Source organism: Scomber japonicus, chromosome 14 (assembly GCF_027409825.1).
Source record: "Scomber japonicus isolate fScoJap1 chromosome 14, fScoJap1.pri, whole genome shotgun sequence".
NCBI classification, from domain to species: domain Eukaryota; kingdom Metazoa; phylum Chordata; class Actinopteri; order Scombriformes; family Scombridae; genus Scomber; species Scomber japonicus.
In genome coordinates this window covers 14,599,629-14,625,614 of record NC_070591.1, presented here as the reverse complement: position 1 = coordinate 14,625,614, position 25,986 = coordinate 14,599,629, and the positions used below count along the sequence as shown (strand labels likewise).

The following is a 25,986-nucleotide window of genomic DNA, read 5'->3' as shown; positions in this document are numbered from 1 at the left end:
GATATTGGCTTTGTCCCTGCCCATTCAAAAACAAAATGCTAACTCTTTTACAACTGGAAATAACATTATTTGGAAATGTGCTTTTTGTCAGTGCCCATACTGAACAGATATAAAGTGTTGATTTGAATCAATGCTGGTATATTTCCTTATACTCTTTTTCTTTTAAACAACCACATGCATTTACATCTATGGATAAAGATTCCTTTTTTCCTTTACACTTTAAAAATCAAAACAAATCAAAGGTAGTTTGCATTCGTAAACCTTTATTGTCTCCCGGAATCTGTGTTTTGCAGCAGTGGAGTACGTCAGTCTGAGATTTGTCTGTGTTCAATGTGTGTTTTTAACGTGTATGTACGAGTGCCTGCGTGTGCTCGGAGGGTTGCAAATGTCTTGTCAGAGGTGGAAGGTTGGGTGGGGGCTCGCGGTTCCCCGTCCTCTCCTGAAGGCTTTCACAGTTTGTCCGTGTCAGGAAAGGAAAAACAAAAAACAAAGGAAAACTGTAGGAGAGAGAGAGAGCGAGATGGGGGGGGGCTGGGGGGAAGTGGAGGCCACCTCTAGACCGCCTCCCCTCCCCGCTTCAGTTTTGTCACTCATCGTCGTCGTCTTCCTCCTCTTCGCCGTCAGACAAAGAGGCACAGGGGCGGATCTGCCGGTAGCCGTCCAGCCACTTCTCCACCATCTGGGTGACAAGCGGGTGGTTGCGGCGGCGGGAGCTCTTCTGGAGAGCCACCAGGACTCCACCCTCCGTCACACAGCAGTCCAACCACTCCCGCAGCAGCTTCTCTTGTTGCTCTTCATTACCCATCTGCAAGACAGGGACACAAATTACCATCCATCAGAGGGAGCCATGTGACCAGGCTAGATTCAGGACTGTACTTTTTTAACTGGTGTTAAAACAATACGTCAAGTTTCATCATTATAACAATAAAAAACTCATTGATAAGGGGGAAGGGGGCTTACTTCCTGCGCTGAGAGGAAGTGAATGTGAAGTAGCTTCCTCTCGCTGTCGACCAGCGGCAGGAACGTGACCGTCACGTCATCGTCCGTGTTAAGGTTGGCGCCTGCGCCACGATTGTCAAAGCCGTCGTTCTCCATGGCTACCAGTGCTGAGAAGTGGCCCCGCGTGTAGCCCAGTGCGATGGGACTCTTCCAACAGAAACTTTGCTCCCACAAAAGGGGCAAGTACACACCTACAGGGAGACACCAGAGGATTACAGTGAAGTACAGTCTTTATATAGAAAACATGAACAAAGCAGAGCAGAGACGCCCTTTGATTTTCATCCTTTGAAGAATATGTCTGGAATTCACTGTACAACACACTGTGAGTGTTACTGCTGTTTAAAACCAGTTGTAATGTTCTGTATTCTCTTGCTTTAATACATACAGTGCAGTAAAGTACTTATTTACTGTGTGTACTATTCATTTATAGTGCACTTATTCTTTTTTATACTCAGGGATTTACCAACTTCATTTCGTTATTATCCTGTCCACAGTAATGACAATAATACTTCTTATGTCTTAACAAATAAGAAGCTATGTAAAGTCTCTTAAGGACTTGCTGTGGTTTGGCTTTACAGTTTTACACTATATTGCCAAAAGTATTTCCTCACCCATCCATATAATTGAAATCAAGTGTTCCAATCACTTCCATGGCCACAGGTGTATAAAATCAAGCACCAGGGCATGCAGACTGTTTCTACCAACATTTGTGAAAGAATGGGTCACTCTTAGGAGCTCAGCATGGTACTGTGTACCAAATTTCCTCACTCCTAAATATTCCACAGTTTACTGTCAGTGGTATTATAACAAAGTGGTAGGCCACGTAAAATGACGGAGCGGGATCAGCAGATGCTGAGGCGCATAGTGCGCAGAGGTCGCCAACTTTCTGCAGAGTCAATCGCTACAGACCTCCAAACTTCATGAGGCCTTCAGATTAGCTCAAGAACAGTACGTAGAGAGCTTCATGGAATGGGTTTCCATGGCCGAGCAACTGCATCCAAGCCATACATCACCAAGTATAATGCAAAGCATTGGATACAGTGGTGTAAAGCACGCCACCACTGGACTCTAGAGCAGTGGAGACACGTTCTCTGGAGTGACTGAGAGTCAGGCCTTCTCGTCCAACATCAATGTGTGACCTCACAAATTCGCTTCAGGAAGAATGGTCAAAAATTCCCATAAACACACCCCTAAACCTTGTGGAAAGCATTCCCAGAAGAGTTGAAGCTGTTATAGCTGCAAAGGGTGGACCGACATCACATTAAACCCTATGGATTAAGAATGGGATGTCACTTAAATTCATATGCGAGTCAAGGCAGGTGAGCCAATACTTCTGGCAATATAGTGTATGTCTAACTCAATGAAAATGGTTTCCACAGTTATGAGTAATGACTGAGTGAATAATACACACAAGAGTCTCATAATAATGAATTAATTAGCATTTTGCTTGGAATAGATTCAGTGTTCTATGTTTTCAGAAATGTTGCTGCTTTCCGGCTACGTGTAATAAAACAAACTCACAAAGAGCGTTAGAACTGATTATTATGCTATTATTACAGATTACTTACACTGTTTAACCAGGAGTATTTTTGAACTTTAATTTCAGGGAAAAATGTGATACTGTTGTTACTTCCCTTTGCACCAAACTTATTAATATAGTAACTTATATCATGGCATGAAGTGGATGAAGGATGGGGAGGACATTTTTGGTAAAAACACTTAGAAAAAACTCACATAGCAGGTTTTGAGCAAGATGAATAAAAGATATGCAGAGATGGATGGATAGTTAGTATATCACTCAACTTTTTCCACAAAAAACAAGAAGTACAGCTGATCTAATAAGAAAAGGAAAATCTATCACCCACAAAAAACAGCTGCTGATACCGTGGGACGATAGCTAGTTGTAATTGGAAAAATACATAACAGTTCTTTCATCCAATCAAACTTATGTCCCACATAAAGATAACGTTTGCTAGATATATCTAAGCAAACCTGATAATAGGAGATTTTAGATCCATATTATGACAGACCAAAAGAATCCCAAGAAGTAACTCAAGTGAATTTCTAAACACAATCCTTAAAAAATACTCATATTTCAGACTCAGACGTACTGCAGACTACGAACCCTTCCAGCAGAGATGATTAATTCTACTCCTCAGTACATTTTTCATACAGTAGAATTGATTTTTCTTTTTCTTGGCTGATGCAAAATTGATACCTTTGGTACCCTTCACAACAAATGTTATACATCATAGCACTGGCATTTCAGACCACAGCCGCCTCCCTTTTCACTATGTCTAGGAGATATTACTACATCATGTAGGACCTGGAGGTTAAACCCTCAACTGTGAGCTGAAAATGGGCTCTGTGAATATTTCAAGGCCCAAATTAACCTATATTTTGAAGCAAATGATACCCCAGAGACCCCTCTTTCCACTTTATGAGAGGTCTTTAAGGCCTTTTTGAGGAGCTGTGTGATATCAATCAAAGCGGCAAGAGAGAAAACTAAAAATAGAAGAATTAGAAAAATAGATCAAACAACTGAATAGGGAAAATGATCTAATTCCCTCTTCTAATTTACAAAGTTGAATAGCAAATTTGAAACTTAAATACAATCAGATACTATCAACAAACATAAGCAAAACATATCTGTACACTAAACAAAAATACTTTGAATTCGGAGACAAGCCACACAAAATACTAAAATGACAATTTAGGAAAACAGAGAATGACCAAACAATACATAACATTAGAAAATAACAATTAAATGACAAATCACAAGGACATAAATTATACAATTTCTATCATTTTATTTTAGTTTATAAACATCGAAGAGCAACACAGGATCTCCAATTATGGATGAATATCTTGATAAATCTAATCTAACTAGAATAAATGGAGAAAAATGTAAAGACCTCAATGCATTGTTGCATGCCATGTTTCATATCTGGCTAAGACGGGTGCCGAAATGAGTGTCAACCTCACAGAAATAGGTGAAATGACCACAACCTTTTAATACGGCACTTTGTGGTGGTGGCACATAATGTGTTAAGTTACGCTTCCTTAATCTCTGATAAAATATCACAGTCATTTTATGAGTTAGTACTGTAAATATATGACTTATTGGTCCTTTAAATTATTTAGAGGGACAAGACAAGGCTGCCATCTTTCAGCGTTAATAAAGCACTTAGAGTAAACCATAAACCACTATATCAACAGTCTAAGAAAATATTACTCTTTTTGGCACATTCTCAGGAGACAGAATTCATTAGAATAAAAGTACATTGATGCCCGTCTAGTCTATCCCTCCAAATATTTCAGAATATTTTCTATGCAGGATACCACAGAAAGATTCACTTATCTCAGGACTGAGGTTATGAAATATCACTCCTCTCCTTTTCGGGCCACCTTCTATCCATAGTAGATAAATTACAAAGTAAATTTCGATTCTTGAAAACTTTCCTTATCTCCCTACTCGTTAAAGTTTCTTAACTCTAATACCATACCTACGTCTGGGATTCCATAAAGTCCTTTTGCTTTTTGTCTAGATAACTCAACCTCTTCACCTAACTGCTCAAAAATAGAACTTGAAGATTGTCATCCCTATTTCATAGGTGCTGTACACCCAACTCCCACTCCAAAGCAAAACCATCAATCAATTATTATAATCCTATCACACGTAAGATAACACATGGAATTCAAATAAATCCCAAACTATAGCATGGTGTGATTATAAATACTACTTTATGTAATGAACATCTCTGTTGAATAAATTGTGGGCCATACTTTTAAAGCATCCTACTTGTGCAGTAGCCTGTTCACATGCTGATGGTTACATATATATATTTCCTTACTTTTATCATGCTGGTTATTTTAGTACTTAATCTATTTGGTAGTAACAGGGGGGGGAAATGGCTCAGCTTTCATTCATTTCTGTGATTGTTGGCCAGTCTATTTAAGTAGTTGCCAGCAAATTCTTTTTTTTTTCCAGTTGCCAAATATCTCAGTGTTGTGATCACTTTTATTTCTAGCATTATATCCTTGGGTGGGAGATGTGAGTGTATCTCTAATGAGATCGATGACAAACATCCTTATACGGTGTAATGTGTAGAGTTTCATTAACTCACTGCCATTAAATGTGTGGAAAATATTTCTCCTACCCTTTTGTCTTTCTGCCACTTTCTCCTCTGCTCGAGTGACTCTTAAACCTCTTAAAAGTCCTCCTCCCTCCTCTTAACAGTTTTACACCTTAGGAGCTCTGTTAATGGTTAAGATGCTTTGTGAATACATTTTACCTTCACCAGGATCTATTCTTAACTCTAGAGGGACATTCTTAAAAAACGTCACATTTCTAAGATTTTTCTTCACAAGGAGCAACTCTTTGTACTGAGCAGCTTTATGAAAACAACCCCTGAACCCTTAGTGATTATTCTTGGTGTATCTGAGGCATTAAGAAGATTCACCACAGCCCAACAACAACAGCTCCTCCTTTACTGACTCATCACAGCAAAAGAAAAAAAAATACTTCTTATGTCATGGAAAGAAACAACAGTTCCTCCCTCGGTGGTGTGTCTCTCTCCAATGCTGTGCAATATTAGTATTTCATGTATAATACCAATTTCAATTATATATTTTCTCTTCACTTGAATCTGTGCAATAACAAAATGATCTCTGGTATCTTACGACTCAATACCAATATTACTGTTGTGGTGTAAATGTAAATAATGTCACAATTATTATACTATTTTTTATTATATATATTTCTACTATTATTGTTATTGTTTTTCATACTTATTTATTGTTCTTTATTCTTTCTTATTGATGCTCTTCTATTTTTGGGACTTGTGGGACTAATAAAGGAATATCTTATCTTATCTTAAAATATGTGCTATGTGCTCTAACCACAACATTACAGCACACTTTAAAAGGATAAGATGTGTCTTAAAGGGCAGACTCCCACAATAAAACACACATTCCTAAGGAGTAGCCTAAACTTACACACTTGCATATTTTATTTAATGAGTAAATAAGTCTGTCTCTTATTTAGTGTGTACATATTTGATCTTTACATTTTTATTCAGCTTATTTATTTCTTTTATTTCTATTTTTTCCTTTCTCTTTTTAATTTGTTTATTGTTGATGCTGTTCCAAACCTCAAAATGCAACCCCATGTCTTTCATGTCATCTGTTTAACATCTGTGAAAATACCAATTTTTTATTTTTTAAAATTATGTCATAAATGAAAATGAGCATTGACATAATACACTTCATGTACAAGCTCAGTTGTCTCAATAAAGATATGTGGAATAACAAAATGTGAGAAATATCAAGTGATCCAGAGAAAATATTGACACACATCATATTTAATAGTCTGATAATTTTGTGTGTAAAATAATCTGAAAAATAAATACTAAGTGGAACTGTCAAATACCGTAAGTGGAGTAAAATGTACAACATCTTCCTCTAAAATCTCATGGAGGAGAAGTACAAAGCAGAAGAAAACTTCAGTACAGTACAGTAAATGTACTCCAGTGCTAGTGTGTAACTAATGTTGTCAATGCTACCAACAGAGTGAGATACTGGTTTAGTGTCTCTGTTTAGCTACTCTGTGTCCTAGTAACCACCGTGTTTTTACTGGGCTCACTTGGTCACCACTTTAACTGAGCTCTCCTCCTCTCACTATAGGCGCTTATATGTGCGGCTCCCTCTCTGTGTTTTACAACAGATCCTGGCAACAGTAAATCACTGTTCCGTCAGGAAGGCTTTACCACAAGCAGCCGGCCCTTACAGAGCACTTTCATCATCCCCTGTACAGCATTAGTCAACAGGCAAATTAAAGCCAGACTGTTTTTACTGCTCACCATGAAGGTGGACCCCACTCTTCACTCTCCACACTCACAGGATTGTTTGACTCTGGGGTTCTGATGGGTTACATGTGTTCAAATGGATCTGGATGCATGTGGAATATTTCCCTGCATCACAATACAATCCTGAATGGTGACTTTTGTCCTGTTGTTTATACTATTCAGAGTCACACATTTCTAAAATACCCTTTGAATACCGCTTAAATGAGAGACACTAGGCTGATACGTGTTGTCAATAGTAATTTACTGACAGATCAGAGGGGCAGTTATGTCAGCTATGTCAGCTATGCAGACACATGTTGGCTGGAGCTATTTCACAAAACAAGTCTAGTTTTTCTACGCCCAGTAAAATGGAGCTACACTCAGCTTTTAACAATATTTAACTCGGACAACACCGGACCAAACTGCTCACCTTGAAAACGGGTGTACCCAAGTGTCTCCCCACGGAAACTTTTGTAATACTTCACTCCGTAGACAATTATTGGCCTTCGAAGTATGTGTGCAAGAACGAAAATGTGGGTCTGTTCCAAGCTGGATCCCGGCTGTAAAAGAAAACAGAAGACAAAGGGGGAGGAAAGCAGTTAGAAAGCTGCGGCCAGTGAAACTACTAAGTGAGGATTTCTGAGTACTGTACATATATTTCCTCTGCCAAGTAAGCCCAGCATACCCTGAGTCTCAAACCATTAAAAACACACACGCACACACACACACACTATAACTGTGCTTCACACCCAGATAATAACAGAAATAATAACAACACACCCAAATACTTAGTCACGCTGAGCAGTGAAGGAGCAGAGAAATGCTGATGACAGACAGGATGCACTTTCAAAGAGCATTACAGATTAAGTATACTGTGGTAAGGGCAGTAAAGCTTCTTGCATAATTCATACATCATTAGGTGTCACATTTTAAGCACATTACAATGTCAACAACAAGTTTCTGTGTGTGTGTGTGTGTGTGTGTGTGTATATGTACGTACCTGACTTGCCAGCGAGAGGATGAAAGCCCAGTCTTCCTGCCACTGTTCTTCCCGCAGTGAAAAGTGCAGGCCGAAACTTTGGGAATACCATGATTCCCATTCCTTCCACCTTGTGTAAAACCTGCAGACAGACACAGACACAAACAGACACACACACAGTTTTGTTAAAGTACATTAAGTGACCATGCTGTGCAAAAAGGCGACAGGGACCTTTTATATACGTCATACTGACCTGTCACCTTGTTTCCTGTTTGCCTCTGCACAAATGCCAAAAATAAATAAATCTAAAAACAATTAGAATTTTCTCATTGAAACATCAGCTTGTTGGGAATAGATATAAGTCACCCCAGACTGTTATGTACAAGCAGAATCAGTCTCTTGCCTTCATTTGTTTCAGTACTCCCAATTTTAAACTACATGAAGAGCAGGAAGTGCTGGTTAAATTCCTCTAAAATTTTTGCCTTCTCAAACTGGCCCAAAACTCCATTCAAAGCCTCTCATTACTGAATCAAAGAGTCAGCTCTATGTATGAGTCTGCAAATCCAACTCTGGCATCTGGCACCATATCCTAACCTCTAAACCGCATGTCCCAAATTCTAACATAGTCATGCAATGTTGAGCAAACACGACACGAGACTGCTGAATGTCAGTTTTCAGCTGCTTATGTGTCCTTGAGCTTGACACTTAAATTCACCTCCTCACTTTTTGTAGACATTTTGGTGTAAGACAGTCAGCTACGGTAAATGTCTTAAGTGTAAGAATATATACAGAAGACATGGATGTTTTATTATGGGAATCTAATGCAGCAATAGTTATGAATTAATTGTAAAAACATCTGTTCAATTAATTTAATCTGCTGTATATGTAAATACAAGTTGAGTCTATTCACGTTATTTGCTAAAATTAAATACATTAAAATCATCCTCCTTAATAGCAGCATGCAGTCATTCAATACCTTTACCTACCTTTAAATACCTTTAAATATGCCTGAAGCTAGATATCATTCTGCTTGTTTTAATGTCAAGTGGTTGTGTTTTAAATCGGAATATAAAAATGTAATTTTATAATCCTTGTCCCGGGTCAGCAGGCCTCACCAGTGAGAGCAGTCGTGCAGGCTGTCGTGGAGTGTCTTGCGCAGCACTGAGTCCTTGTCGTAGATGCCCCACGTAGCCTGCAGCACAGAGTCCAGCAGACAGTCCCCAGCTGTCCGGTTCCACAGGGCATACAGCCGGCTGTCTAACCTCGTCCCGAGCTCCAGAGACCAGTTAATGATGGGAGACTCTTCCTCAAGTTCTGAATGAGAGAAGAGGAAAAGTTGAGTCTCGTGTCTCTCAGCATAACCTTCATGTTTGAGTGGTACCAACTACTTGATGTCAAAGAGAACATGTTGTCCTAAGAAATGCAACAGTGACAGTAGTGAGGAGGCCGTTGTGTTTTGTTTTGTTTTTATAAGTTGCGAGACAGGTGATGGCATTTGATAGGACTGTTTGGGAGAGTGATAATGACTACTCACACCTGTCGAAATAGATCTGACACAAGTGTCGACACGTGACCGCATTTACGTCACAAACAGTGACAACAAACAAAGGCAGGCTACAAAAATCAGATAAGATACTAAAGAGCAGGAAAAGGTTCATTCATTTTTCTATATAAATAAGCACAAATCTAATTTAAAATGAGGAAAAAACATCCATAGTTAATTTTTAATAGTTTAATATTAAAATCTGAGCTAATCTGCTTAATCAGCACTTATAATATAAACAAACAGCTACAACTGGCATCAGACTCTGATTCAAGTGTTAAATCCTGATTGGTGTATAGGGATATGTGACATCATGGGTTTACAACTGAGCTCCACCCACAGAGAAAACTAAAAATACTGAAATAATCAAAACTATTCAAAGACCTTTCACAACAGCAAATATTCATGATGGAAAGTAAAAGTGATGGTGCATTATAAAAAATATCATGTTTAGGGCAATGCTTTGCTTTGTGAAGTCTACTGTCTACTGGCTTGGTGTATGCAGCTGAAAAGATAAAAGGGTTTCCGGTTTTAAAACAATCTGTAGTGCATTATGGTGATACACACAGCTACTCACAGCCACACATCAAACAAGACAGCTCTTTGGTTTCAAGTGACAGTTAGTGATGACTGAATGCTTTGACCTGCAGTTTTTAGTGCTGTTCAGCAATAAATGACGGCTTGTACGTTTACTGATGACACCTGCGTAAATAGTCCATAATAAGATTTCCTCTTATTACGTACTATAATCAGTCAGGGGGTGGGAGGGTGTTTGTTTTTGTGGTGGGGGTGGAGGTGGGGGGGATTTGAGCATTTGGACTGGCACTGCAGTGAGACAACAAGCTCTGTAGAGGGAAAGCACAAAGTGTTTTCTGACTTTGCCCAGAGGTTTGAAATTTACAAATGGCCTTTTGTCTAGCTGAGAAAACTGATTTATTTAATAGTTGAGCTTTTGAGTTTATGACGCCAACGACGACTTAAGACGAATATGGTTTTGTTCAGTTTAAATTAGAGTAGGATTATTCTGGACATGACTGTACTCAGCCTCTAGCAATGATCTTTCCTTTCATTACGCTACACTGCCACATCGAAATTTATTCTGATCCCACATTCAAAACTCAATACTTTATTGCTGTAAATCTTAGCTGTTAGGAATTTGTCTCTGTGTGCTCATGACAGGACAAAAAAACAACAATCGCAGTCGATACTCACAATAATAACAAAAAAACATAAAACATAACCCCCCCCCATTCTGTCCTGGCTTTGTCCTACAAATGCACACACACACCATGCATCCTTAAGAAATTCAGTGAGGGTTTTACCAGCCAGGTAATCAGATTTAAACCTGTGGTAACTGATCTTCTCTTAATCCCTCAACCTGAAAAGCAAAACGGTTTTCTGTTCACGGTTTTTCTGAGACACAGAGACATGATAAAAATGATGTTTTTGATTAAACTGATCACTGAAATGCAAATAAGCACACTCAGAGAGGATGTTGAAAGTGAACCATGTGATTTCTCTGTGTACCAAAACATAATTTACTAATCTTGGACAAATTGGGCTCATTAAAGGACACACAATTTAGCAGGACACATAAAAAACTATATGTCTGGGATCATGTATAATGAGTGTCCTCCTGGGTTCACCTTACTGAATAAACTTAATATGAATGAATGGGAAGTTAAGTCCAAACTTCTTCATTTAAACATTGCTACTTATTTAGCACATTTGGTTGTAACACACACCACAAAAAATAAAATCCCTCTCTACCTCCCCTCCTCTCTCAAACAAAGAAGAGTTGAATCTCTCTCATTTGTCCCTTCCGGCTCCCTTAATGTCAAAATGGCAGAGAAGCTAACAAAGACAGGGATTCATTCATATTGTATCATGCTTATTGGTTATTTAATATTGGGAATGGAATTAATCTGCAGATGTTCCAGTTCCAGATGAGACCAAATATTTTGAAGGGTATCAGTTTTTGACCCACGTCAAAAGATGAAAATGTGACCTGCAACACATTTATTTTTAACTGAACAAACTGCCTTTTGCTGTAGTTGTAGATCACTAGCAGCCCCTACTCCTCATGAGGCAATGGTGATATACTGTGTTATAAAATTAGGTTTTTCAACAATTGTGAATCACTGCAATGATGAAAGGTCCTTGAGCATACGATCATATATGTGCACAAAAAATATTAGACTGAAGTAGCATGCAAGATTAATTGTGGACAGACAGACCAAACGCGTGCCTAGCAGGGATAATAAAATGTTGCAAAAAAGTGATACTTGTGTTTATGTCTGTGTGGGATGAGGGGAAGTATAATCATTCAGTGGGGATCAGAGAAATCCCTAAAACTCAATTAGGCTGATTAGGGCAGACGCAACTGGTGCAGACGATAAAGACAGACTGCCTGGCAGGGTGACAACAAGGCAGGCAGAACACTGTGTTGGCAAGAGGAAAAATACAAGTAATATAACACTGCCAGTATTCGGCATCCTTCCCATTATAGTACAGAGTATGTGAGGGGGCTTCCTCTGTTTACCAAGGCGCCCCGACCATCACAGTCATCTTGGATCTGGTTTCTCTCTTTCTAAAAGAAACTGCATTCATATGTTAGCAAAGCATGTGTCACTGCAATACTAAAGCAGGAAGTTGATAAAGTAAATACTTCACCTTTTTGCACATCTCGGTCCAGCACCTCATCAAACAGTTTTTCCTGAACGGCTGGGGGCAAGTCCTCGATGTCTAAAACAAAAGAACCAAAAACAAATTCTCATTTCATTTAATGAGTGTATTAATCTCAACTAACTAGAACACTGAAATGACTGAAAAAGCCAACTAGAAAATGTTTCTGCTGTGGCTCATTTCAACTCAAGCCACCATGTTTTGTTCTTTCCACAATAGCCACTGGCCTTCTCTGCGTGCTCAGAGCTCTTGTCAACACAGTAGCTTATTCTTTAGCTAAAATAAATGAATGCATTGACTTTGTCGAACTGAACAGAATGGCTTTCCACAGTGGCCAGGAGCCAAGGTCAAAAATCCTTAGCTTAGCTATGAGCAACAGACTAAACCATAATAACTATTCCAGACAATGAAATTCAACAGAAACAACACTGACAATGCATGCAACTTGCTGAGACATGTTGGCAAAAAAACCCAAAAAAGCCAAAATAGCTTTGTTATGAACAGAAGACATGCATAGTTGACGGGCTGGTATACTCAGTCTACAAGAACAATACTCAAACAGTGAGCCAGAGGTGGCCTCCGTCTTCTGGCAGTTGGAAACAGACAACTGTAGCATTATATTCCCTCAGCATCCCAACAACAAGCAATTTCATGTGCCTCAAGTAAACAAAACAAGCTTTCTATCACACACTTGGCAAGCAGAGTGGGATTGCTAGACACAATTCTTCAGCTACAGAGTTGAAGTTCCCCTTATACAAAATACAGAAAGTACACTCAGCATTTGTCATCCATTGTATGATCGTCTTGAATTCATAAATGCACAGATTATTGTTATATTTTTTTAGTCTGGATTGGTTGGTGTGGAGTTGCTGACCTGCAGGTAGAGTGAAGGTCACCAGGTCGGTAAGAAAATAGCAGGTGAAGTCTCCCTTTCGCTGGTGAAGAGAGGCTGCTACCTCACGACGGATCTGCTCTGTTAGCTCAGGACACACCATGGCCGGGATACACTTGGCTGCCTGTTGGGACACCTACAGAGAGAGGAGGACAAAAGGAAGGATATATACCAAATGTCAGTGCATATTAAGGTTAAACGAGGCAGATGGTGAGGATTGAGTGAGGACATTTCTAGCAATTGCAGATGGTTATGTATCACAGGCAACCACACAAAAAACAAAAACAAACAATCCAGCCCTTTTTAAATTGAGCATATTAAGCTTTAAGAAAACTAGATGTTCTCACTCGTACTTGCAAATATGATGTTGACGGGAACACCATTTAAATGTCGTAAACTTTTATTAATTATTAAGACAACTCTGATATGAAATCAATGTAACATGATCCCATTAAACTCAATACACTGTCACTCTCAATCCACTCAGATTAGAGCGGAGGGACAATTTATCAGAAAACAGTTAATCCTTTTGTCTGTGAAAATTTATCAAATTATCACAACCAGCTCAAAATTAATTTTACCCACCCAATTAAATACAAAGTAGCACAATTAGGCAGAAAACAGCCCAATCTGGCAACACTGTCGAAGATATGATTTAACATTCTATTCACAAAAAATAAAGCTCAAGACATCAGCTATGAAGAAATCACTGTATTCGAAAGCATTACATAAAAAAACAGTGGAAGTAGAAGTAGAGGATGTACACTGCATGTACATAAGAAATAAGAAGAAGAAAATGTGGGGCAGCTGTATGAGGAGCACCTATAGAAATTCACAGGGTATTATGCACATTAGGCATCATGAGGATTTATTTAGCCTGAGGCTATATTTCCTGTAAGTGACACTGAGGGTGTAGACTTGTGGAGAAAGGCACAGATTTCAACAGACAGAGAAATTTAGGAGGGGAAGACCCACATTCAGAACACACAGAGGAGTTTGAGAGAGTATTAACTGTGTTGCAAGTTAACCATTTTTGAGATGCCAGTAGAAAATTAATCCCTCACCACAATGACTGATTTCTGGGGTAAAGGTTTTGAGTTTTGCACATATACAGAAAGAAGTTTAAGTTTAATACTTATAAAAGCTATTACTTTTTTGTGCTTTTAAGTAATTGATTCTGTGATTTCAGCCAAATGTACTCCCACTAATCCAATCTAAGTAACCTCTAGAACAAGAGGAGGAAAAGCTTGAGATGTTAAAGCAGTCGTCAGCTTTGAACCATTTTCGGGGCATGATCCAGTCTCTCGCTGTTTCACTAGTTACTCGCTGACCTGCTCTGAAAAGAAACTGGGACAGTGAGTGTGGGAGGAGAGGTGTGTATACAGATAATCTGGGATCACGGTGCTGACGGAGAGCAGGCTGCAATCAACCTTTGGCACGAGTACACTGCTGACACGCATACGATCTCAGTGAACTTGCTCGTTACACAGACATGGCATCAGGGAATCCAATTTTTTTGAACACCACACTGGATATAAAAATCAGTATCAAGTAATTACTTATATAGGAAAAGTACATTAAAAGGTCAGGATTTAATGTTATTACATGCTCTGTGCACCTGTTTTCTGCACAATATCTGTTATAAAACTAATTACAGCTGCAATAAATAATACAATAATTCAAAGTTTAATATCTACAAGAGATCCCCAAATTGCTTTTATACGGTTTTTGGTTTTCTAATTTTTTATCGACTGCTCATGTATGACTCACAACTGGTCACGTAGATAGGCTCATGTTCTTAAATAAAAACTACTACCACTTAAGTCTGTTATCAGATTATGGCAGACACTTTTGCTTTTCTTCTTGATGTAGGAACTTTCAAGCTACAGACCTTTTCACTGTATGCTTTGTTTGAGCCTGCGTGCATGTTAAGTTTAATCTATTTCATGTCCTCCAGGCTCCAGTAAATTATCATCAGTTATTGATGGATAACAGTAGGTGAACAATGAACAGCAACAGCTTATTGTGATGTTGCATTAAAGGTTCCCTGTGGAGTTTTTCACCCCTAGTAGCGCTATGGAGCAGTTTTTTCATGAGTGGATTCCTATTTTGTAGTTTTGCGAGTGACAAGTGACCAGTCCTACCAATCATTTCACAGTATTCTACTGACCTACATGTGCCAAGAAACACAGAAATGCACCAACAAAGACAGACGAAGAATACTGCAAGCCAAGAAACATGGATGTAAACAACACAGGATTTAAAAAACAGTTTTCCAAATATTTCACGTAGAGGGAAATTGTAATTCAACATATTTGTAGATCACATAGATACACCCAATGTTTTGGTAAAAAGAAAACTCCCAAAGGGACCTTTAAGTCTTAGCTGTGATCTGCCCACATATTTTCTGAGTGACGTGGTAGATTCATGTGTAAACTGGATCACATTTCAGAGGCACTCAAACCTGGGACAAGGCGATTCCTGACATTATATGCTGTGAGAAAATATAAAAATCCATCGGCTGTCTCCACTGACCTCAGTGAGCAGCACAGCCAGCATGTCCTGTCTCTGGAAGCGGATGGCGAGGTGAACCAGCGTGAAGCCGTCATCGAATGCAGAGGGACGATTCAAAAGGCGCACCTCGTCTGACGTTAACTGCCTCGCGATGTCACCGCCTGATGACTTGTAGGCCTCCACAGCTGCCAGATCGCCTTCCACCACACCTTTCAGAGAAAGAGGGGCAAAAGTCACATTAATAAATACCTTTAAATCATTTGAAGTTGTGACTTTTCATTCACATAATAACAGACATTCAGCATAGTAGAACCAATTAAGTAGCATACAGTTTGCACAAAAGTAAAAGTAAAGTAAAGTAAATTTTGTGTTCAATTTGAAGTCTACACAAGTCTGTTTTGACTAACATAACATACATCATAGGCTCTAAAACAAGCACGCTAAATCAAAACTTAGGGCGCACAGGTGGTCGAGTGGTTACAGGGAGCGCATGCCACATACGCAGCTGACCCCGGTTCGAAACCTGGGTGGAGGTACTTTGCTTCATGTCACACCACCCTTCTCTCTCCCATGTTTCTTGTCTGTCTACTGCTGAATAAAGGTGTCGCTGCCAAAACAACTTACTTTTAGTTAACACGTAGTTTAAATGATAATACAATACACTGATGACATGTTGATCACTGTGGTTAAAAATCATGTCATGACTGAGAACAACAGATGCAAAAATTACTTATCTAGAGTACAACCTTGTGCAGAGGACACACTGTGCTCAAACCATGAAATATTAGCAACGAGAATGTGCTTTATCTCTGTGGCAGCTGTAACAGCTTCGAGACTTCACTGACTTTGAAGTCAAGGGGAAAAGACAATAGGGGGCCACCGAGTAATCTGTCAGTTTTTCCGCCTTCTAATCTGTGTGCTTAGATGTTAGTATGAGGGCTGAAGAATGTGTCGGATCAAACAGATGCAGGTGTTTACTCAGGGCAAAAAGCATAAACAGAACTAACCTACCGAAGCCATTTAAATCAACCAACAGCTTGAAAACAACTACTGACAAACAACTGTTGACTGTGTGGGAGAAAAATATATTACAGCCTATTTGTCTAAGTCTAAGTTATTATGTTTCACTGGTACAAGTAGAGATAAAATACATTACCAAACCTTCCCTTTAGACACATCACCTATCTATGAACTCATTTTTTTTATCGTTTCATTTTATGTTTCAAATTTCAGGAGGAGTGAAAAAAAAAAGGTGAAGTGATGTGTGTGTGTGTGTGTGAACTGTCCTGGGAAGCCAGAGGATGTGGATATTTTTAGTCCAGCCCCCCCCCCCCCCCAAACCAAAGCAATAACACATAATGATAAAAGTTGACAAAAGACTGAAATGTGGATGGCTGTGTCCCTCAACTCAACATGAGGATCAAACTGGCGAGATAAAAGACAAAGTTATCAGCCGCTGTGGGACAATAAACTGTTTAGACATACGCGTGTGATTATGACAGAATAAAATTAAAACAAATGAACAAAGTGTAACAGCTTCACAAAAAATTTCTCTTTCCATTTCTAGCATTTACACTAAATGCTCGTGTAGCATTCTCTCGCACATTTGACAGTATTAAAACACTGTTGAGCTTTTGTTCTCACGTCAAAAGGACCACACACAATGCTCAGCTGCATAATCTGTGTGCGAGTGAGACAGAGAGCGAGCGAGAGACAGAGAGAGAGAGAGAGAGAGAGAGAGAGAGACATGGAGTGGGTGGAAGGACTCGCTGTGCCATGTGGAGCTGGCTAACACTGAGAGAGAGAGAGAGATGAAGGGAGAAACTACACAATGGCAGCGCAGTGTGATAGAGAGGGATCACAACCACTTTCCACAGAACACTCCATTAGTGTAGGTGTGCCTGTAGCCCTGCAATCAGTACTGTACTCACAGATCTTTTACACAATGCTAAAAGTGCAAATACGCAAATGGGCGTAACACACTTAAAGGCAGACAGGCTGATGAGGGAGAATAGATTAGGCTAAGTGATGCTGGCCTTTTTTCTCCACACACACACACACACACACACACACACACACACACACACACACAGCTGTTTTCTTTCAATAATGTGGGTTATCTGATGGAAATTATGCTATCACAGGAAAAGTAACACCAGAGTTGCCCAAAACTTTCATATTTAGCATGGCCACTCCAGTTATTATTTGAGTTTGTCTTGCAGAAACAAAGCAAGCCACAGTCCTTACTACCTCCTGCTCCCAACTAAATCTCCATCCTCTGCCATTTTAAACAATATGCTGGTGATTTTTGATATTATTTTTATTCATAAGTCTTAAAAAAACACACAATGGCACAAAGTCTGATAAATCTCATCCCTATGCTGTAGACCTCCGCTGGTGTCCAAACACTATTAAAAACAGGTCAATGAGCCACAGTGCTGCACTGGGTGACATGTCCATTCACTCTGAAGAGTATAGGTATGTATCAATTATAGCAAAACAAGCAACTGAAAACTGAAAATGTGTTTGTTGTTTTAAGTCTTAGTTAAACAACTTTTTAATTTTGGGAGGACCAGTGTGTAAGATTTAATGGCATCCATCTTTCCCCCTTCCACGGAGGCTGTAATGTGGCACTGCCATGTTTCTACAGTAACCCAGAAAGGACAAACCAAACACTGGCTCCACAGAAGATGCTTTTAATGAGTTTCATGGCCACCGTAGGTTCTCCTACACACTTTCAAGGGAGGGGGAGGTATTCAGTTGGTTATAATCTGCAACCTCCACACAAGACACCACTAAATCCTACGCGCTGGTCCTAGTAGACGCACACATATGGAATGACTTCACTTTATTGTCTGAAATGCTTACAGATTCAAGACCAATAAGCCTGAGAGCTGAATATGACACCTCATTACTTGTAAGATGGATGTTTAGTGAACCGAGTCCTAATCCCCAGTTGATAAAACAGCTTTTTCAGGAGCTTTCTTATGCCAAATGATCTTCACTGATGTTCCCATTTACAGGAATATAAATGAATTTTTAAAAAAGGACAACTATGGTACTTTTCACACCAGATACTTTAACATATTTCAGAAAGAAAAGAACAGGTGTCACTCATCATATTTCATTTAAATGCAGTGCAGTGCCTCAGTGTTATTATGTGTGCTGGTTTACATTTCTTCCTGATCCACAATTAATGCCGTTACACACGAGACCAATATGATATATTTCCCTCAGATTAATGTAACAAGGTGCATGTCTGCAAGGGGCTTTAGTTACACCTGTGATTTTCCTGCAATATTATATCAGACTGTCTGCCATAGAGGAGGTGCACAGCAGGCTGAGATTATGCCAGGCACCCTGCTGGTATCAATATAGAAGTCTGACTTTACTATGAAAGTATATAAGAAGAGCTGCTTCGACAAGGCTGTCAGCTGCAAGGAAAGAAGGGAACAACAACCAAGCCCAACACCAGTGAAGAGACGTTATTACTGACTTTCCTTCAAGGCAAAGCATTTACATTGCTGCTGAGGCTCACTGCTGTTTTGACAAATCTCCATCTTGTGTTTCTCTCCATCATCTCAGATTTCTTCAACCAGTAAGTCATATAAGAGAAAGACTTCTGAGAAGTTAAGGGAGCCATACATGTACATTCTTTAAATTGAACTTCTTGGGAAAACGTACTTAATTCTGACTTCAATTCAATGATTCTTATTAAACGCCGCTCAATGATTCTTAATAACCATAATGGCTCTTCTGACTGAAAAAGTCCAGTTTAAGTGACTTGGAAAATAATGTATTTTTTATAGAGCTATATACTGTAAATATTAAAATGGTTATGATATTCTTTTCCCTTATCGGCAACCCCCAGTTAGTACGGTCACCTCACAGAAAGTAGGACATAGGTTTCTTAGCAGTTTGCACATTTGCCTCATGTTCACACGGGTTTCCTTTCGTGCTCCTGTTTACTCTCACATTCTTAAGTCAGGATTGGAGACTTTGAACTGCATGTAGGTATTCACAAGTGTGAGTGACAGCCGAGCTATCTGTGTTATCTTGGCCATTTCCCAATCCATCAATCACATATAATAAGTAAGGCTCCACACACAGCAACTTAAATGTATTGATCTATTTATTTGGTTTTAAACTTGCTTTAGCTAAGAGAGCTCTTAATTGTTTTTTTATTTATTTTATTGAGACAGTTTCCCAGCATTGATGCATTTTCTCTTTTCTGTGTCCTGATTGGTGGTGCCTTGGGTACATCTATATGTCTCTTAGGTTGAATTTGTTGTCTCTACTGTACACTTGTTTTGTTTATTGTATAAATGGAGGACACCATCTCACTGCAAAACCAATTTACCTACGCGTAATAAAGTAACCTGAACCTGAACCTGAAGTCTGTAAAGGGTCACCAAATGCTAATCAGTTCATCCTTGAGTCTAAGTGGACATCAGTGGCAGAATTGAAGAAATTCCCTAAATATCAGGTTCATGAGAATGGGATTATGTACGAAAATTTAGACAAGACAGACAACCTGAAAAAAAAGCCTTAAGCCACAGCTGTGACCAGTAAAAAAGCATAATCATACCACTATTTTTGGATGTGATGACAACAAGTGTGTCATGTTATGATAGTTATGATGTTATGTTCTCCATAACAGTATATTTTCTCTTTTTTTACGGTGGTGCACAGGACTTCATACCAGCTTGTCCTATGTTTTGAAAGAAAAAATTAGCTAATGAACCTGTGTAAAATTAATTATTCTTGCTAACCCTTAGACATTATTATTTGCAGATTACATTCATTCAGTAGTGCCACATAGTCTTTACAGTCTTTATACAGGTTGCTGCAAAATCTCTGAAAAAGCCATTTTCAGCACACCTTACCCTTGTCCTGAAAAGTCTCTAAATGATGGGCAAGTGGACCAATAAACATGGACCAACACAAACAAGTGGACACAAAAAGAAAAAGCCCCCTTGTTGACCAAGCAAAGGGGCTTCTTGTGCCTGAAGAAACTTTTAAGTTCCAAGCACTGGGTTTCAGGATTGACGACCCCATAACATTTAACTACTTTCTCCAAAATCAACTGTTTGTGAATTAAACCTTTCCACAACAGGGAACATAATTAAAATCCACTTTTGTGAAATCAAATGAACAATCACAAATCTGCTTATAGCCTAATAATCAAGAAAATAAAATAATGCACTTTATTGGGAGAGATGCTTGGTTGAACATGCTAATGCACACACAAACATCACACATGTAAGCAACACCAGCTGAGTTAGTGTTGGGTCATCTATGCTACCGGGGCGAAGGTCATTTCTGTTGCCCAAGACTTACGTATTTTTGACTTTGGCTGTACTTGTCATGCTATATTTATCGCAGCGGGTCCCTTAGGAAGTGAGGCCATCCGCCAGAGCACTGGGGACCAACTGTTTATAAACACGCATGTGTGAAGAAGTCATGCATGTCTATGTGTGTCACCTCAGCAACAAGGGCGCAAAATGTAGTGCAGTGCAGTGTAGTTTTGCTCAATTGTGGGATTATTCAAGAGTATTTTAAAACACAGAACTTGGGGCACAGATTTCTGAAGTATATATAATCAATTGGGTATCGAATAGGGAATGATTTTAGGCATGGCCTGGATTTTATTTTACTTCAAGGGACAATGGTGAAATAAATAGACATTTCCAATTAGATAAAGAGATATTATTTTTGGATATGTTAAAAGGAATCACATCAGGCATTCTGACCAGAAAATACTTGGCCCCAAGAGGACCAGCCACTCAGATGTGAGGGAATTCGCCATTCTATATGCAATAAGAGACCCAGTGTAGGACCAGAGGCACACTAACTACAGGGGTCTTTTTTTTCCTGACCTTCAGACTCGATGATTCCTTTGCTTTAAGGAACGAGCAGTGTGAAAAAAACTGCACAACTCTGGGATATCAAACACATGAGTGGATATCAAATGCGTGCTGTCAGTGTAACACAAAGAGACAGATATAGAGGGAGAGCGGGAGGCTGAGCGGGAGGCTGAGTGGGTGTGCAGAACAAACTCTACGTAGCCATGGCGAAGGCAGGAGAAAGAGTGAGATAGCGGTGTGAGAGGGGGGAAAAAAAGCAATCGCTAGTTCTTAAAATGTTCATCCTTCCTCCTACTTCACATTCAACAGTCTACAGTGTGGGTGGCCGGACACTTGCTGCTTGTGTAGGGAAGTTTTATACAAGCTGACTGCAGAGGATTTCTGAGCAGTTACAGTACATCAACATCAGAAGGACGCAAATCAAAATCTTCTGGACTTGAGTAAACAGGATAGCAGCTAATTACGTTGCAGATGTTAAGAACACAGTGATAATTCACACAGTTTCTGGGAAATCCCATCTCACAGTCACCCATTTCACAGCGCTGCCCTGTCTAACATCATCTAGTTGACTCATTGCCCAATCTCCTAATGAAAAGATACATTAAGGGCTGGTTGAACAAACTTCAATGAGATCATATATTCTTGAAACTCACCAACACAGGCATTGAGGAACAGCCAATCAGTCCTTCTCATCCTGTTCTTAATCTGCTTCAGTTTTTTGAAATCCACCTCCAGCTCCTCTTTGCTCCCAATCCCAGCCCCTGATGCCACTTCGATCCGCTGAAAGTCCATGTTCACCTCTGACTCCCGTTTCGAGGTCGGGGGAGACCTCCTTTGGCTGCTGCTACAACCCCCCAACCCACCTACCACACCCACTACCCCTTGTCCGACCACATGCCCAACAACACCCCTCCTGTTGTCCCTGTCCTGTTCGTTAAGTTTTGAAGAAGTTTGTTGGCTCTCAGGTTCTGATGCCAGTTCGATGGGTTCAGCTAGCAGGCTGTTCGGCCTGGGGTGGTCGCACACAACACATTTGAGTGCCTTGGACCAGTTCTCGTAAGTACAGGCAGTGCAGGTCCAGTGCTGTGAATGAGTGTTGAGCCTGTTACGGTCATTATATTCCTCACAGGGGTCTGTAGTGGTGGTTGAGGGAGCAGGGCGGCACCCAGAACCTGAGGACTGGGGTGACTCTGTGGGGCTGCGTGGTTGCTGGGTATGATGTCCTTGATGTGTTGCGTGTTGTCCGTGCTGCTGCTGTTGAGCCTGTTGCCTCTGGCACAGACACTGCGTGCAACGGATGGCGCGAGGCCAGTTCAGGTAGGTGCACATGTGGCAGGACCACTTGCTACTCGTCTCAGGTACATCAGCGATTCGCACACGGGGTCGGGCACTGGAGTCTGGACAAATGAGTAAGCTGGAGCTCCCCTGGGATGGGCTGTTGCTTAGGCCTGCAGGGTCCCACTGATGCAGACTGGCATCCAGAGCAGGGCTGCTCTTGAAGGGTTCCTCAGTAATGATGGCACCCCCGCTGGGCCTCTGTGCGCGGCACATGGTGCACTTGATGGCTGACGGCCAGTTCTCGTATGTGCAGTATTCACAGGCCCACTTGGCAACCAGCTCGGTCATCGTCGCACCGCCGCTGAGGGAGGCTTCCTGCCGTTCAGAGAGGCTCTCAGCTCGGCAGATCCACTCTCAAGGCGATCACACAGCAAGCAGTATGCTGTAGTACAAAGAAAAAGAGACAGGGCATTTTACCAAAACGCCAAGTAAACTTACTGAACTTGACTACTACACATAATGAAAAGACACAAACTAATGAATCTCATAATTCAAAATCAAATACTTGTGCAGGCTCAAAAGATAACAATGCAAAGAGTACATTTAAAGACATATTTCTGCATTCTAACAGGCAAAAGACACAGCACTTCAGAGGCAAATCTCTTCGGTAATGCACTGTTACATTCAACCCAAACAAAGTGAGCTTCAATACAGCCACCTGTGCCACTCAGCAGCCCTTTGATCATTTGCTGTCAAACACTTGCAAAAAGCAACAGTGCTGTTTGCTGTTGACCTGGCAGCAATTTGTAGCAAAACGAAAGACCATTATATTCACAGTCCCACAAAAGCAATGTGCAGTGCTGCCTTTGACTGCAACACTGGACTTTGGCGCTTCTATTAAAACCCGACACTTGCTATATAAACACCTAGGCTACAGTAAGTTATATACACCAGGCAAATGTGCCCTACAAACGAGCAGAGGGAAACAAGAGACAAGGACAGATGAAACCAGACACCCAGCAGGGAGGCGCGTGACTGGTTAAGACACTTTACTGATGCCCTGAAATTGAATTCGCCCCAAAGCCTATTACCTACAAATGGAACTGAATTATCCAAAACCACATGTGCCAATGTTACAGTCTGAACATTATTAACAGCAGCTAATATACAAGTTAACAACAGCTTAGCTTGCGGGGGGGGGGGGGGGGGGGGGTGAAGAAGAAGGAGGAGGGGGGGGGACAGCTCAAGAGATCAAATTGATTGTGCTGTGTTTACACCACGCCTCCAAGTTTACCAACACACCGTGAGAAATTCAACACATTTGTCACGATTCATCCCCCTAAGCAGAGACGCATGATAAAACTAACAAAAACTACAAAACCTCACTCGCTTTTTGATTAAAGTCAAATAGTTTAACCAATTTAAATAAACGAAAATAAAACCAAGGAGCTGAGTTGAAATCAAACAAGAGCTCGACGAGTGTCATGTCACATAGTTACAGCTAAAATTACTTCTTCTTTACTAAAAATAAAACTCAGTATAACACGACTCACGGAGCAATCTAGCTGCTTGTTACCTTACATGACAACTAGGCTTTACGTTTGCTCGATTGCAAGCCAGAAATATACAGCCAAGCTAGCTGGCTGCTCGCTAACATTAAGGGATTATGTTTTGCTCCTCTCCTATCTGTAAGCGTATGGAGAGGCCCCCCCACCCCCCCTTTAACCAACTCTAAAAGACGGCTGAAGACCTTACCTTTTGCTCTGCCGTGTTTACACTCCTTAGTTTCCCCCCACTGCAACCAAAACAAACGGAGCTCCTACTTCTTTGCCGACACTGGCCGCATATTTACTTCTTTTGGGGGCGCCTTTTAGTTGGAAGTTGAAGGTCCATATGTGCTACCACAAAGCGAGAACCCCCCCTCCCCCGAGTCCCGTCCCTTGGCTGTCCGCGGTGCCGCTTTTAAATCATTTTTATCCTCTTCCCGATTTCCAAACACCGAAGCTGAGCGGCTTTTAATGGCGGCACAGGGGGAAGGGAAGCAACCGAGGCAGGGCTATAAAATACACTACGAGGGGAGCACAGAGAGCTCTGGGCCGTGTTACATACGGAGGCAGGAGCAGGATTTACCACCTGAGTCAGCCAACCATGCTGATTGGCTGATTCTTGTGTATTCCCTCACGTTGACCAATCAGATTCTACGTCTCTTCATTCCAACTGTTAAAAGGCTCCAGTCAAAGCAAAACAGACTCTAATGACACATTAATAGCGACGGCAGCTCCATCTAAAAAAATATTTTCTTTTGGTCAAAGGAGCCCACCTAAGTTAAAGTATAAACATGTTTGTTTTTAAGTCGTGCAATTCCTTATTTGTGTGCATCACAGGCAATCGACCACGTGGTATCTCCTCAAAAGGGATAAGAGGGTGATGTCATCGTTAAAATACTGCAGCAAGCAGTCTGCAGTAATGCATGACATCCCTGAGCAACAGTTCTCAACGGGAAATTATTATTAAAATTATTCCTATTATTGACGGGCGTTTATGCACCCCAAAAAGCTGAGGTTAAAATTTAATTTGCACCATATTTATATTTTTGTTTTCATTTGTTTATCGGTGAAAATGTATGCATGGGTGCAACTACCGTCCTACTCCAAAGTGATGTCATTTACACATGAGCCAGTAGGGTCCGCACATACCAAAAAAAGAAAAAAAAATAGATGTATGGTTAATGGTTTTTCTGCAAGCCCGTGCAAGGATTTGTACTAACTGTACAGTCATTAGGCAGGTTTTATGCCGTGTAATTAACCTGCAAAACACATTTCCTGTCAGAACAAGAATGCACCTATATATTGTACATTATCAGAACATGCAAAAACCATTGGAACATTTAAAAGTGGTACTTAATTTACTGTAATAAGAAACAAGGCACATAGTATCACATATGCATGTCTCATTTATTATCTCCCCCACCCCCAGTTAAAGAACCATATTCTCTGTGCTTGTCCAAACAAGTCCTTCGTCTACTTTCGTCAAGTACACAAACCCAGATGAAAGCAGAGAAGATCTAAGCTGTGCACTGGACTTTGTGCTTCAGGGAGGTGTTGATGTTGCAACTACCCACACGGGGAAGGAAGGGAAGGGTCACCCTATACAGTAAGAGTATATGAGTGTATTATTTGTATTATGTTGGAACTTGAAAGGTATAGGATCCTAACAATGTCAGCCCTCTCATGGTTTATACCAGTGGTCCTCAGCTCCAGATCCCCATTGGTTTTCAATTTGGTCAAGTCAGGGTTTCACCTGGGGATGAAGTGTAAACTACCTGACAGGACCAAAAAAAAAAAAAAAAAGAAAAGAAGAGAAACCACAATCAAAAAGAGCCT

At 40.4% G+C, this 25,986-nt stretch overlaps 1 protein-coding gene across 1 annotated transcript; it reads right to left on the bottom strand.

Annotated features, from left to right (window-relative positions):
• Positions 1–246: 246 nt before the first annotated feature.
• Positions 247–24,614, bottom strand: zranb1b (zinc finger, RAN-binding domain containing 1b). The gene is made up of 10 exons (XM_053333252.1): positions 24,359–24,614; positions 21,979–23,045; positions 15,480–15,667; positions 12,927–13,080; positions 12,041–12,112; positions 8,940–9,138; positions 7,846–7,966; positions 7,276–7,405; positions 961–1,190; positions 247–805 (listed from the first exon to the last, which is right to left on the bottom strand). Exons 2-10 carry the CDS (start codon positions 22,949–22,951, stop codon positions 587–589), a joined length of 2,286 nt encoding a protein of 761 aa, XP_053189227.1. The 5' UTR covers positions 22,952–23,045; positions 24,359–24,614; the 3' UTR covers positions 247–586.
• Between the last annotated feature and the right edge of the window lie 1,372 nt (positions 24,615–25,986).